This window comes from Struthio camelus, chromosome 11 (assembly GCF_040807025.1).
Source record: "Struthio camelus isolate bStrCam1 chromosome 11, bStrCam1.hap1, whole genome shotgun sequence".
Lineage (NCBI taxonomy): Eukaryota > Metazoa > Chordata > Aves > Struthioniformes > Struthionidae > Struthio > Struthio camelus.
In genome coordinates, this window is record NC_090952.1 from 16,813,891 (window position 1) to 16,828,952 (window position 15,062).

The 15,062-nt window shown below is 54.4% G+C and overlaps 1 protein-coding gene across 2 annotated transcripts in view; it reads left to right on the forward strand.

Annotated features, from left to right (window-relative positions):
- Positions 1 to 12,785: 12,785 nt before the first annotated feature.
- The window catches only part of LOC104140939 (gamma-aminobutyric acid type A receptor subunit epsilon), a 41,040-nt gene continuing 38,763 nt past the window's right edge, over positions 12,786 to 15,062 (forward strand). Inside the window, exon 1 of one of the 2 annotated variants that reach the window (XM_068957074.1) lies at positions 12,786 to 12,893. In XM_068957074.1, coding sequence (XP_068813175.1) covers positions 12,835 to 12,893 — 59 coding nt within the window. In that variant the 5' untranslated portion in view covers positions 12,786 to 12,834. The remainder of the gene's footprint in view (positions 12,894 to 15,062) is intronic. The other variant, XM_068957076.1, reaches the window with a different exon arrangement.

A 15,062-nucleotide genomic window follows, 5' to 3' on the forward strand; every position in this document is an offset into this window, starting at 1 on the left:
GCACCGGCCAGGCAGCCCAGGCCTTTATGAAACGGCTTGTCCTCGTCCGCAAAAAGACTTGGCACAGAGACCCCTCAGAGCGACCCAGCCGCCCAGTAAATAGCAAGGCGACAGGATGGCAGCTTGCTGCCAGCCCTGCTCCGTGCGGCAGGAGGCAGCGGGGCACAACAGGCGCTGGAGCACCTCCACAAGCCAAAGCAGGCAGCGCAGGGGGGAAATCACTGCCTGTAAGCAGGCACCGCGCTGTGATAACAGGGTACAGCTGTGGCAGGAGCTGGGGAAAGCTCTCCCCGGGGAGGGCTTGCTTTGGGAAAAGCTCTAGTTGTGTCGGTAATGATCATTTCCAAGCGTTTCTAAAAGGAAATCCCTTTGGGGAAGGGACTCTGTTTTCATTCAGAGCTGCACACGAAGGGATGTGTGCCTCTGAGTGTGCTTGCTTCTGAGCGCCGAGCTGTTGTTACAGGTTAATTATCATTAGTAATCAATCATCACCATTCACAGAAAGGTTTTTCCCTGCTGATCAGGAATCACACTGAGCATTAGCAACGTTTTTCCCCGTTTCCCCAAGACCTCTCTGGCCCCAGAGCTGAGCGGACGTTAAGGAGAACGAGTGCCTGAGCCCCCATGGCACTTGGAGATCATGTAGAGGGATTCTGGTTGAGGATTTTTTTTTGATGTAATATTCACTGCTAGTTAAAATCCCTCTATGGTCATGCAAAGCTTTGCACAGGGTCTCCTCGGCTTCTTGACTTTGTCCATCTCTTACTGAGTTTCTCATCCAGTTATGCAACTGGAACAAATCCAGTGGCATGTCCAGTGGTAACACATTGGTCCTCAAAGATGTAGCTGAAATGGCTAGTAATTATAGTTATTACTTTTGCTGTATTAAAAAACAAAACAGTGGTAAGGAGGACACTTCTTGCCCTTAAACCTCCCCCAGTGCTGTGCAGGCGCTGCCTGTGCTCTTCCTGTCGGACTCGGGTCTTCCAACGGCAGCTCCTCCTGACACTTCAGGTTCTTTCAGGCGGATCCAGCCGCCAGATCCTAAAACGGGCCAGGCATATGGGACCCTGCCACGAGGGAATTTGGCTGGCTGCAGTTCAGGTTTATAAGAAACTCGGTTGCCTTTTCATCTTTCCCCAAAATAACAATCTCAAACCTAAATTATGTGAACCAGGCGCTTCCTGGAGTCTGCAGCTGCTCAGCAAAATTGACTTTTTCGTCAGCGCTCCGGCTCCTCGCACAAACCTGCCAGCTGAGTGCCGGACCCAGTTGGAGCCCCGCTTTTAGATTCAGCAAAAGTTCAGCCAACTTGGAGCATTTCAGACTCAGCGAATTATTTTCTGACAAAATGTTGGTTTATTGGGAAATTTCCGGCTGGCTCTAATTGGGACAGCTGTTAAGGCGGCAGTTTTCACAAGAACTAAAAGTTGCTTTCAGATGAGTACAGCTCTTAAAACGGCTGTTGCTTTGATAGCTGCTTGTTGCCTTTCTCCTCTGATTGAGCTTAGTAAGTCCCTGCAAGCTTAAAAAAGAAATCCACTTTGACTGTCTGATCTTTCTCGTCTCAGTACCAAATATTATCTTCTGTCCCTCCTTTTTCCTTCAAGGAGAACCTGTCATTTCAAATTCAGCCCTAAATTTGAGCTTTGCAAAAATTAACATGTACAGCATTTCAGATTAAGAGAGGAATTTCTCTATTTTTTTGCCCAGCCTTCCAAGGGTTCACAAACACTGTTGAAAAGTCAAAGCAAACATTTGCATTGTTGTTTTAACATGGGAGATCCTGCCAAGAAAATTAATGGGACCTATCTACACAAAGGGAACAAACTCATCTAATTCTGTTGGTGGTATTGAGAGATGTGCAGCTTGCTAGCTTTCTGTAATGGCTTTTTTTTTTTAATTTAATTATTTTTCCAATTTAACTCACCATACATTTTCACCACCAAAGTAAGGAAGCTGGATAAGGCATATGAAACTTCTCAATAGCTTGTGCAGTGCTGAAGTCTATGAGCTGGAAATCATGAGCCGGATGATGCCTTCAGCAGGCGGGAAGGTGCGAGGTGCTGGGCTCTGCTCTGCGATGCCGCCTCTCCCACTGGCGTCCCGAGAGCTCAGCGCTGCCGGGCGAGCCCACGGTCCCTGGCCTCTTAGGGGCACCTCAGGGTGCTCCTACGGGCCCCATTGCCAGCTCCTGCCTGCTGTTGCTTCCAGCAGAACATCTTCCCCCGGTCCCTCCTCTCTGCCCTAGGCCTTTTTGCTATTTAGGGATCTTAAATTCTGCCAGAATTTTACCACCTCCAGTTGCTATTTCTCGCACAAAACCAGCCCCGTTCCAGATACCAGTTTGCTGCGAGCGCTCTGCTGAGCAGCTCGAACAAAACCGGCCAAGTGTTGCTTGAACCTCTGGCTGTGACTGTTTGCTCCGAGAGAGCGAGCATCAAGCTGTGGCTATGGCAAGGCCCAGCTCTCCAGGGAATACACATTGCAGACATGGAAATTGCACTAGGGCAGAGTGAAGAATGGATTAAATTTGGGTTAGATTGAATCATAACATCTTTTTTTTTTTTTTCAGGCTTTCCAATGAAAAAGGAAAAATGAAAAAAATTCATCTTGTCATTTCAGTATTTTGTTCAAACCAAAACAGTGGGGTTTTTTCTACCCTTTTTGTCTAAGGAAGGTCAGATTTTAAATGAACAATGGTGTGCTGAAGTGGAGAAAACTTGAAGCATTTAATTTAGAAAACAGATCAATGAAATATTTTGGCATTTTTAAGCAAAACATTTCATTTTAAAACAAGTTGAAAAAAGTGTTTTGATTGCTCCTGTTCTTTCTTGAAGTGTGGCTTGCTTTGGTTTTCTTCTAGTTTAAACTAATTGCCAAATTCTGCCTAAATTTGTAAATTGCTTGCAAAACTGCTTGCCCTCAGGCTTCTGCTGCGCACCAGATCTGTGGTTCATTTGAAATAAGAAATGTTTGGCTACTAATAACACATGTGCAAGGAGCTAACGGCAGACCACTCACTTTTGGGGTTAAAACCCTGCAACACCAACGCCAGCCCCAGTGCAGCAGGGCAGCCCACGAATCCCCCTGCTGCCGCGTGGCCCTTTCCTGCAGAAAAGGAGCCCAGGAGCCTCCCAGGGGTCCCTGGCCTTGCCCCTTGCTGCGAGCGAGCCCTTGGGACCCGCAGGACACGTACAGCGCCTTGCACCTAGCTCTCAACGACGGTCCTGCCTCTCGGCGGCCAAGGGAAGGAATTTCAATCAAAAGGAGCGCGGTTTATATTTAGAACTGGAGGACGTTCCTTCATCAGATTACGACAGTTTTAAGTAGGTCAGGCTGGAGACCTAAGATACTCGAGTCCCCTTCAAAGGCATCCGTCCGTCACTTATTATTCCAGGCATTCGTCTTTCGAGCTGCCTCCCTTTTGCAGCCAGGGCTCTTTATCACTCTTTTTGGACCGCGCTGGCTTGTGCCGCACTTCCCAGCGCTTGCTCCTTTCACTCCCTTCACCACCTTCCCCTGCCCCAGCGGATCGGGGACAGGGAAAGCCGTGTCCCCATGGACCGGGCGGCCCCAGTGCTCAGCATGCGTGGGGCTGGGGATGCTCCCGGCTGTCGCGTTGGGGCTCGCCTGCGTCGGGGGCTAAAGGACAGGCTGGGCATGGGGTCCTTTGAAGATGGGGAAACGGCTATGTGTATGCTCTCAGTAGCATTGCAATCTGCCTTGATGAGCCTGAGACCTCCTGCCTGTCCCCCGGCAGTGTCCTTCCCCGGGCAGCGGCAGTCAGGCTTCCTTTCCAGCCTTTTCCCCTCTCATCAGTCCTAATGACAACGAAGGCTCTGAACGCGTTCAGGACGCTCCGCTCGGGTTCCCTGGCTGCCTTGCAAGCAAACACGCAGCAAGGAGGCAAGCAGTTTGCCAGGGTCTTGCACAGGACCATTAAATGCAGCTTTGTTGTCTTCATTGCCTGGAAAGACTTAACCCCCTCTAACTAGACACAGGCAAATCTCACGTGGGTGAAGGTTTGGCAGAGAGAGGACCCCCAGGGCCCCATTCTCCAGCCGCGGGTCCAGCACTCATCAAGCCATTTTTCTGATCTGAATAGGATTATTTGAGCGCTTGTGATTACGGGCTTTGTTGGACCACGGCAGGGGACCCGGGCACCTGGGAGAAGCAGGACTTCATTGCCCAGGGGAAGGAGCATGCTGGTGGGTGGGGAAGGTGAGCAGGTCCCCGTGCGACCCCGGCGGGGAGGCTTCAGGCCGGCAGGTCCGCGGTCGGGGACACACCAGACCGTTCTGGCAGCTGCGATGGCACTCTCTCTTGCTGAAAGCACTAGCGATACGCGCTTGTTTTTATCTATCCGTTTTCTTTCCTCTCTCTGAGCCTATTACATTTTCTCAACTCTCGGTGGGTTTTTTTTATTTTTTTTTAAACTCAAGGCCTCCTTCGAGCTGATCACAAGGGAACGCTGAGTGCTTGTTTTTTAATATTCTGACAGGTGCTATTTTGCTATTTGCTTGTGATGATTCAGGACATTTGCATCTCTTTGTCCTTAATTAAAAAGCACTTCACCCTTGCTGCAGGGGTATGGCAGATTTCTCTTGAGCTATTCAATTTTGGGGATTTTTAATCAACAGATCTACTCTATCAGTGCGGGTGCATTTCTGACAGGGGGTGAAGCTTAGCACGGAGTGTGGAGAGCTGTGTGGGTGTAATTATGGCTTGCCTTTCTTTTTTTTTTTTTTGGTGAATTTGACTGCTGTTGAAAGGCATTCTCTAACAGCCGCCGAGAAGACAGGAGTCCCCTGTCCACCAAACACATGGGCAATGCAATGACAAGGTGACAATTTGCTGCAAAGCCTCAAGCTGGGGCCAGCAAAACCCCTTGCAGAGCTGGTGTTTTGCCTCCCTGCCTTTGGCCCCAGCCAGCCTCAGATCCCATTGCCAGGGGCTGGCAGGACCATGCTCACTTTGCCACTCGTTGCACAGATGCAGCCCGGTTCGGCTTAGCTGGCAGGGTGGCCGAGCAGGTCGGGGGCAGCGATGCATGGCACCACAGCACGAGGCATTACCCACCCTAGGCCCCGAACCTGCCCAGGGACCCTGGGGCACCGGGGGCAGCCATCCTCCCAGGGCCATGTGCACAGGAACCCAGCATGTCCTGCTCCCCCGGCAGCTGCTGTCACCTCTGTGCCATGGCCGAGCAGGAGGAAAAGGGGAATGGGAAAGGGGCCCAGCGGCGGAGGGGAAAGGTAGAGGCAGTGCTCCTGAGGACTGCAGCAGTCCTGGGCAGCGGGGTGGGAGCAAGGGCCACCGCAGCGCCTTGACCCAAGAGCCCTGGCCGACGCGGTGCAAATGCCCAGCAGTCTGCCTGCACGGCTCCTTCCTTCCTTCCTTCCCCGGCCCACGCTGTGCGCTTGTGGCCATCCCCACGCTGCCGGTCCTGCCCTGCTCCTTGCAGGTGCAACCGCAGGAGGGACACCTTTGAGCTCCTTAGGGACCTCCCCCGGGAAAAGCGTCCGGCCCCGCGCGCTGCTCCCCAGCAAGGTGGGACACATCAGGGAGGGTCCCCAGGCCCTGCCTTGGGACTGAGCCCCCGACAGCACTGGGCTGAGGCTTTGGGAGCCGCAGGGAAGGGGCCTGAGCGGCGGGTGCTCAATTCCCATAAGCGCTTTTTAAAATTCCAGCCTCAAATCTTCTGTCTCCTCCCACGAAATATCAGGCTGAAAAAACAAGCCCTGCAAAGCTCCGGCTGCCGTTCTTGCTGTTTATCTGCTCAGCTCTTCCAGGCCTGGGCGTACGGGCTCGTGGGAACCTTTGAAGATTATTTCTTTTCAGTTTCCTGAAGAGACTTCAGGCTCCACTTGAGTCTTTTTATTTCACCTCCTTTCAACGCATTGGCCCGATTTCTCTGAGACTTAACAGCGACGAACAAGATTAAGATTGGAGCTTAGTGAGTATTAGGAGAAGATCTCTCATTCCTGACCTGCTGGCAATTACCAGATCCTAGTGGCAGCATCTCTCTTGCAGAGAGCCTCTGCGCGTGCACGTGCAGGCATTTCTGGTCCGATTAGTTTTGGAGCACAGAAGCTAGAGGGCACCGAGCGTGAAAGCCACGGCTCACAGTGTCGTCTTCTCTGCACGTCTGCTGCGGCTGATTGCTTTTGGCAGCCAGAGGGGCTGGGACGCAGGGCGAGGAGCACAGTGGATGCTGTGTCCTGCACCGTGGGCTGTGGTGACCCAATAGGGTCCCGACTTTGACCAGACAGGCTGTGAGGACCATCTGGTGGGAGAGTAAAACCCCAACGAGTGGGGGTATGTGAATGGGCCCGCCGTGCCCGGCAGCCCCAGCAGCCCCAGCAGCACAGGCTGAGTTCATGCGCCGCACAGGGCTGATCTAGGTCAGTGTTTCACGGGAGATCCTGCGGTGGAGGAACAGTGCCATGCTGGTGTTTCTTGCAGTGTTTTGGAGGGCATGGTGCGGAGGAGCATCACGGAGGAGTACGAGGGTGTAGAGGTGAAACTGGCTGCAAATGGCAGCGTCAGCCTGGGAGAACAACTGGCTGCTGGATGGAGCCTGGAAGGGCAGCACAGCCTGGCTCTGCCGTGAACTCGAAGGCACCCTGGTGGCATGACCAAGGGGGGCTCCTGGGGCTACTGGGGAACAGCTGTCCCGCTGTGTCCCACCTGGGCCAAGAGGAGATGGAAGAAAAGCAATCCCATAGCTTGCCTACAGCTGGGAGTGGGTGACAAAGCAGGGAGGGATGCTCTTGTCTCCCTGAACAGATGATGTGTTTGGCAGCTGTGGAAGAGCGAGGCTGTCAGGCTGGTGCAGGCAAGGAGGAGCTGCCCCTGCACCGAGCAGGGTGGGCACGTGCACTGAAGTATGCCAAGCCCGTTCTCAGCTGGGGTCAGTGATCTTGCTCGGCGCAGGGCAGAGGGAAGCCTGCCTTGCTGCTGAGCTCTCCTTAACCCAGCCCTGTTTGGGCAGCACCTCGGACCACAGTGAAACAGTCCCAAGCACTGCCTCCCTACACCACAACAAAAATAGCCCTTCTGAAATGCGTCCCGCGAGTTCAGGCACCTGGGAAAGAAGAACATTCCCCCATGCTAAGGGAGATGCCAGGGCTTCACAGGGGAGGAAAATGAAACAAAGAGGCTCTGCAGAAGCCTAGTAGCTTCCAAAATGGAGAGCGGTGTGAGAGTATGGGTTCACTGTCCATGCCTGTCCCAAGGCATCCGAGTCAATCCCACTCAATAGGCCAGGAGACCAATTTTCAGGCATGTTTCCAAATTATATCCAGCCTCACACATACTAAAGCCAGAAGTGATCCATCTTCAGGAGGGGCAGGGCTGCAGATGAACCCTCCTCATGGTAGTGAAGCAGGTAAATCCTGCTCACCAGGCAGCAAATCAGCAGCTTTGGGGCACACAGCCTGTGTGTCCTTCCCACCACCTAGCACCTCCTGCACTAAGGACAGCTTTCTGCATCAGCTCGGGGAGAACTTCTGTCACTTGTTCCTCCCTCTGCTGGTTACCCTCAGTAAACCTCAGGCTGGTGAAATGTCAAACCCCACCAGGGTCACCACTGGAGAGCACCCTGCTCCAAGCCGGGACAGGAGGGAAAGTGCAGCTTGGGACTCAGGCCCAGCTCCTGGTGACTGCTGCAATTGCAACAGCTAAACTCAGCCACAGGTGAGCAGTTAATTTACTACTCCAGAAACATTCCTGAACCAGTGTAGAGAGAAGTCACTGAAACCCCCACATGTCTGGACAGAAAAGCATCAGGGCATTAATAATAGGAGGCACCTGCACCTCCCTCCTTCCCTCACTGTCCTAAATCCTGCCGGTGCAGGCGAGGGGTGAGGGTGCCCTCAGCTACCCTCTCGGAGCTGCAGGGTTGAAAGGGCCAGGCAGGGTTAGTGCTAGTGATGTCTCTCTGTGGCATTTGGTCGTGAACACCATCTTTGGTGTGTGAGGGCTCTGGTCTGACTCCAGGTGTGTCCTTTGGAAAGCTCCCAGGCCAGGTTTTCCCCAGTTATTAAAAAGCCTTGGTAGGAAACAGTGTCAAATACAAATTGTAGCCCCCATGATAGCTTTTGTTGTCTCCTTGACCTTCCTCATTCCTCTTCCACTATCCTGAATGATTGTAGTGGGGGTGGTGACACACACAGCTGGTGTGTCTCAATCCAGAGGCAGCTGCATTTCTGCAGTGACGGGGAGCAATTGCTCCTGTTCCTGCAGCTTGCATGTCCCAAAAGTTCACGGCAGCAGTCATACTGTATTTAGAATAGGGGCTTACCATTCAGGAGTTATTCTTTGAGCTACATGCCAAGCTGCCCGCTCATGGTCCTGTACTGGACATATGACATCAGATGTATGGATGGCATAGCTGTGAATTCCCATTTGGAGAAAGCTTTGAAACACCTGGTGCTCAGTTTGCCTGGATTTTTCCCTTTGTCCTAAAATGCCTGCCAGTTCTCTTCCCCTCCCCTCTCTTTCCCATGCACTTTTTCTCTTTACAGGTATTTTTCCCTAGGAGGAATGTAGCCTTTTAAGTGCTGAGCTTTGAGGAAAGCTAGAAAAGCAGAACCATAAAAAAGTAGGAAATGGCATCTTTCCCGTCCTCAGGAACCAACTGACACCCAAGATTACTTATCAGTTCTCCCACTAATAAACTAATTTTAAAGAGGGACTGTCCCCAGTGAAAGAGGTTGTAGAGACTCCTTCAGGCCTGGCCTGATGTAGTAGCAGATGCTGAAAGTAAGGTCTTGCTTCCATTAACAGTCTTGTCACCCTCTGGGACAACTCACACCAGTTCTTGCTATGGCCTAGGCTGTCCTCCCACACCCTTCACTCTCCTTAGAAAATGTTCACGTCACATTTGTTCAGGCTCCAAACACATTTTTTCTATCTGTCAACACTGCAAGCTCAATCCAGCACCTAAAAATCAAACTGTGTCCTATCTGCTTCATATATCAATGCTGTCTGTAATGGTGGGACGCGAGAGCCCAGCTGGAGTGATTACTGATGTCACATGAGCCCAGATGCAGCATCTGCTGCGGTGCCTGGCCTGTCCAGTGAGCCTGAAAAGACAAAACCCCAGCTATGCTGAACAAGTGCCCTGGTAGAGGAAACAAATGTTTCTGTTGTAGAGGACGTGCTCAACCTTGGAGAAGAGTGTTCAGGCTTCCACAAGGTTTTTCACCCTCAGAATTTTCCAAAGGGACCTTATAAGCTGCTTCTCCTCAGGTGTCCTTTACCGCTCTTGTCTCAGCCATATCAGCGTGCTCAGCCCTGATGGATGCAGCCATGGGGGACCCGCGGTCTCACCAGCTGCGCCCTCCATTGGCTCCAGCTCCTGGCATGGGAAAGAATCCATGGGAAAGCTCGGCATGGGAACTCACCTCGCTCCCAGAGGCCAAGCTGGCTCAGTAGCAGCACAAGTCCTTGTTTGTCACCAAGAGGAGACTGAGCATCAAGGACAGTGGCTCTCACCATGCTGTGTCCTCAGAGATGATGTGGAGCAGCAATAGGAGGAGGGGAGGAAGGCAGCTGACTGCTGCCCTGCAAACTTACCTCCACGCAGCCCTTGCAAGCTGTCTGCCGTGGTTCTGGCAGTGGCTGTCCTGCAGACACCTCGGGCACCCCTTGCCCAGCGTCCCCAGCTCTGCCATTAGTGCTCTGGGGCCCAACCCAGCCTTGCAGACCTCTGAAGGAGTGCCTCTGCCAGGAGGCCTCCACTCCTGCCCTGGAGCACCTCGCTACTCTACCACTGAAAGACCCCTCTGAAAAGGTCAAGAGCCTCAGAACCTAGCTCCTAACCCCTTTGCTTTATTAATCCTCTCCACTCGCATCAGTTTTCCCCCAATATAGCACCCCTGACAAAGCCCAAGAGAGAAGCAGTCGCCTTAGAGCATGACAGTGCCCTCACTCAAGAGACGGATCGCTTTTGCACCTCTTGAGACAAGGCGTGACCAGGTCCTTGCACAAGGAAGAGGAGGGCAGAGCATTGCCTTCTGCCTTCACCTTCTGCTCTGGCCTGCAGTTGTAAACAGCACCCACTAGCACTGGAGAGGCCAGCACAGATTTCACGACTGACACCACAAAAGAGCTTATGAGAGAAAAGAGTCGGATTCAGAGCAGGTTGCAGATGTGCCAAGACTCACCCAGGACTCTCTGGGTATGGGAGAGCTCCCTTTGAAAGCACTGCCAACCTCATGAGGTCTGAGGGATCCTGGGCCGGGGCTAGAATAGTCTCTTCGTCTCCCAGGGCCAAATTCTGCAGCCCTTACGCAGGCCAGCAGTACAGAGCGCAAGAGCCAACTCATTTATCATGGCAGCAGGGTCCCCAGGCTCTGTACTCATGAGGACTCTGTAAATAATTGATTTTATCAGTTTGCTCGTTAAACTGAAATACCAGGAGGGAGAAAAAGCATCTTGAATGAAACATTTCATCTCCTGTTTAAGTTTGGAGAAGGCCATGACGGTTGACTTCAAAACAAACCTCTTTTCAAAGTAAAAAATGGGGAATGTTTCCTCCAAAACATTGACGCAGAACATTTTGTCCTTCTCATTATCTGGGATGAGGGTTTTTTTTCCCCCAGCCAAACTCATTCACTGTGAATTTAGAAAAGGTTTCTCTCAACTTGAGCCTGCACTGTTGGTAAACAAGATGTTTGACTGGAAAGCAGCGCTCTGCCCTTGCTTTCCTGCCCACATCAAAAACATGCTTCATTCCTCTCCTCGGTTCAAGCAAAAGCCTCCATACCACTTGCAGCAAGAAACTACTTGAGATGAAGGAAGAGACCAGGAATGACAGTTGATGCTCTTTGTGGGTATAACTGCCTGGAAGGCACCCCCAAAACAGCATCTTTACTGACACCGTGACTCCCTAACACTGCCCCAACCATCTCCAGCTCTCCAAGCACCACTTGTCCCTCAGATCTCTGGGTTCTCAGATAGCAGAATGGTTCAAAAGAAATCAGTCCCAGGAGTTTCCCCATGCACCACATGACATCCTGTGTCTTGAGGGGGAGCCAACAGCACATGTACAAACCCCTGGATATTCTGTGACTTGTCTAGGACCACGACCCTTTGACAGCTTCATCCTGCCTGTGGTTGCTGTTGCATCTTTTCCAACTTCATTTTCTCTGAAGAGCTTCTGGGGAAATCCAGTGGCTTGCTCTGAACCTTAAAGGGCTTCTTCCACCGTCACCGCTGCTTTGATTGTCATTATTTACTCTTTCTGACACATGCTTCCTTCCTGTAAACCCTGTCATCCCAGAGCTGGCTTCTGTGCATGCACTAAAAGAAACAAAACCTGCAGCTGCTTCATACATGGAAATTCCATCTTGGAGCTGCAGTGCCTGCAGCTGGGCTCCTACGGTTTCCAAACTACACAGATCGCATGCTTGAGGGCATAGGGTGATCACTGCAAGAATCAGCAAGGCAGGCCCTGTTTAGGAAGAGCCTTGAAAAATCTCCCAGGTGTGCTGCTGTTATTTATTGCTTGCACTCTTGTCGCGTTCCTAGTCCCCACTGAGATCAGTCCCGGTGTCAGGCACTGAATGTGCCTAGTGACAGGGCAACTCCTCAGCTTGCCAAGCTGAGCAAATGAGATTATGGTTACCAGCACGCTGCAAACCAGAGCAAAGAAGCAATTTGCCCACCTCATGTGGGGAAGGCTGTGGCAGAGACAGGAGAGAGAGCCAGTTGCACGTGGTCCCACTCCAGTACCAAAAGCATGACACCAAATCCCCATTTGTGAGATCAGTGTTACTGGATCCCACTGGGAGAGGTAAGACCAGGCCCCTTGAGGGACAGGCTCCTGCAACTCATGTGACATAACCAGATGATGAAGGATAATTATTTGTATAACATGTAGCCACAACAGACTTGTTTCTGAGTAACTCCTATCCAGAACTCTCCAAGAAGGAATCCTTTTTTCCTGTTTACAAGCTGAGTGCCAGCAGTGAAAAGAAATGCCCAAGGCCACATGGCAAACCAGGATGAGCAGGGAGCAGGGAGTAAGCTAAGAGGCGGAGGATGCACGGCCCACCCTCGCCACTGTGGTCCCCCTGCATCCCTGGCTGCCTTGCAGCTCCTGCCCTGAGCATTCTCCCAGCTTTTTTCATTGGACAGCAGCCTTAACAGGTGGAAAAGGGCCTGACCCTCTCCTGGCTGTGTCTCCCTTGCAGCTCTGCTCAGCAGGCACTGATGCCTTTTATATTGTTAAAACATCGTTTAAAAGGAGCACCTGCTCCTTTTTCTTTATTGAGAATGTTGTGCATTTGTAAACAAAAAATGTGATTAACAAGTGAAGACCTTGCCCCATCTCTTTACACAAAGGGGGAGAAGGAGATCGTTAGGCAAGTTAATGAATCCCAGCTTTCCTTCTCTCCGCACCGGGGAACGCGGTGGCACGCAGATGCGCGTCTCCCTTTGACTTTGGGACGCCCCCCGCCCCGGTCTGCACAGCTGGGGGGGCTCCGGCCGCTCTTGCTCAAGCGGGGGGGAGGGGGGGAGAGAGAAAAGGGTTAACCGCGGAGCCGGAGGGAGCTAGGACCCTGCACGGAGCCCCTCCTTCCCCCTCCCCGCTGCGGAGTAGGAGAAGAAATGACCAACTTTCCCCCTTCCTGCCGCCGGCGCGGCGCGGCGCGGAGCGGAGCGCGGAGCCGGGCGGCGGCGGGGCTGGAGCGCAGCGGGCAGCGGGGGGTCCCGCCGCCGCCGCCCCGGCCCCGGCCGAGCCCCGCCGCGGCGGGCGCGCTGCCGCCGTCGCCGCCCCCCCCCCCCGGGCCGGTCCTCGCCTCGCCTCGCCTCGCCGACATGCCCGGGACGCTGCTGCTGCTCTGCCTGGCCCTCGGCCCTGCGCTGCGCGCCGCCAGGTGAGAACCCGGGCGTCCGGCCCCCCGCAGCCCCGCTGCCGGGGCTGCCCCCGCTCCCTGCGGCCCCCGCCTCTGCCTGGCGTAAAGGCACCGCGCCCACGCTGCCTCAGTTTACCCGTCGGGGCGGCGGGAGGGGAGGGAGGCTGGAGCAAGCCCTTCTCGGCGGCCGCCGCTGTAGCCAGCGGGGGCTCGGGCCCCTCCGCGCCCCGCGCGGCTCCCTCCGGCCGCCCCGAGCCGGGAGCTCCGCGCTGCCGCGCCTGCCCGCGCGCTGCCCCGGGGCCCTGGCTGCCCGCTCCGCGCCGGCACCGGCGCCTCCCGCTCCGCCGCCCAGCGCTGACCCCCCCCCCCCGCGGGGCGCCCTCGGCAGGGCGGAGGGAGCTCGGCACCGCCCGGGGGGCTCCGCGCCTCGCTGCGGCGTCGCCGCGCGGAGTTGGGCTGCGCTCGGTGGGACGAGGCTGGTGGCACCCCCAAACCCCCGGGCCGCCCGCCGGGAGGGGCGAGGGCGGCGGCGGCTCCCGCCGCGCTCCACAGGTTGGCGGCTGCCGGGCCGGGCCGGAGCGCGGTGCCGCCGGGGCGGCCGGGTTGGGAGGCTCCGCCGGGGCCGGCGGTGCCTGACGCTCTGCTGTAAACAGGGATGAAAAGCCCCGCACGCAAAGATTTTTCAAGTTTCTTTTTTTTTTTTAAACAATTTCTAGCCCTGCTACTAAGTTTAATGGCTGGATGAGGGAAAGAACATGTTATCAGCAGATTGTTGCCCCTAGGGCTCGGGGGAAGAGGGATTTTACTGGCTGAAGCTAATTGGCAGAATAAGCTGTCTTAAAGCTGATCAAATCCCATTACAAATGCAGTCAGGGACAGGGAGCATGAATCCTGCTACTCGGGGTCTGCTCTGCCAAGGCTTCCCGAACTCCAGGGCTGGCAGAAGGGCCGTGCCTGCCGCCGTCCTCCGGAGCCCAGCCTTCCCTGGGCTGAGGCAGCGAGAACCGCCTCGGGCTGGCGGCGGACACTCGGCCTCACCAGCGCGCTGGTGCCAGGGGTGTTGGGGGGGCTGCAAGGGGAATCCTCGGTGGATCCCAGTTCCTGTGCCCTGCCTTCTCCACAGCGCACTGCTGCGAGCGCTGCGTTTTGAGATCGGGAGTCGTAACTGTTCCTCCCTGTGATATTGCAGTTTAAGTCCTGTATTCACCTGCCTTTAAGTGAGAAGCTTTACCCCATAGCTAGCCTGACTTCCCTTCTCCCCAGTCCCTCCTCTCTGCCCCTTCACTGAGCCCTGTTTTGTCAGAAGCAGGGTCTGTGAGCTGGGGGCTGAGGGAGCAGGAGGGGAAACCTGTGGATGAAGAAGGAGGGGGGGAAAAAAGGAGCAAGTTATTGCAGGGTCTCTTTCTGCGTTCACTGCGTTGTCCCAGCTGCAGCTTGCGATGGGCAAGTTTCCCCTGCCTCACGCTTCACAGCAGGCGCAAGGGTGCAGAGCCCGGTTTGGGCTGAAGCGGCACATGTGAGCTCATCTCAGCACGCGCTGCTGAAGCGGGCCCCGGTGCTGGAGCTGGCTGGGTGCTCTGCGCCGAGGTGACTCAGCACTCCCCAGATGATGCCCGCCACAGGGTAACGCACCAGCATTGCCAGAGCACTGCTGCAGCTTGACCAAGGGGCCCCGCTCTCAGCCCCTGGAGGCAGGATCCCTGCACAGCATTGCACTACCCGGAAGGATGGGCTTGATGGATGGCTTAAACTGTGCAGACTTGACCAACAGGGCTGCACCAAGTATGCTGTGACAGGAGAGGTACAAAGACATGTGAAATGGGTACGGTGCAGTTTAATGAGCCCCCTGTCCTTAAATCCTCCACCTGCTTTTAATTGAGATTAATTTCCCTGAACGTTCCTGTGTCTACAAGACCTTGGAGGCATTGGTATGGGTGGCAAGAAGGATACATTAGCATGCGGTAATTGGGGTTGACGAGAGTGCTTTTTAACGAAGTGAAACGTTGTCCTTGCGTTGCGTTGCTGTCTGTTCCTCTGGAGCTGGTGAGCGAGTGAGAGTTGTGTAGGGCCTGGGGGCTTGGATCTGCGCATGCAGAGGGTTAGATAGCAGGGCAGATCCCCAGGGGATGTGGTGCTCTTCCTGGATGTCCCTGCTTCTGCGCTAGGGACGGCTGAGGGGACGCATGTCAC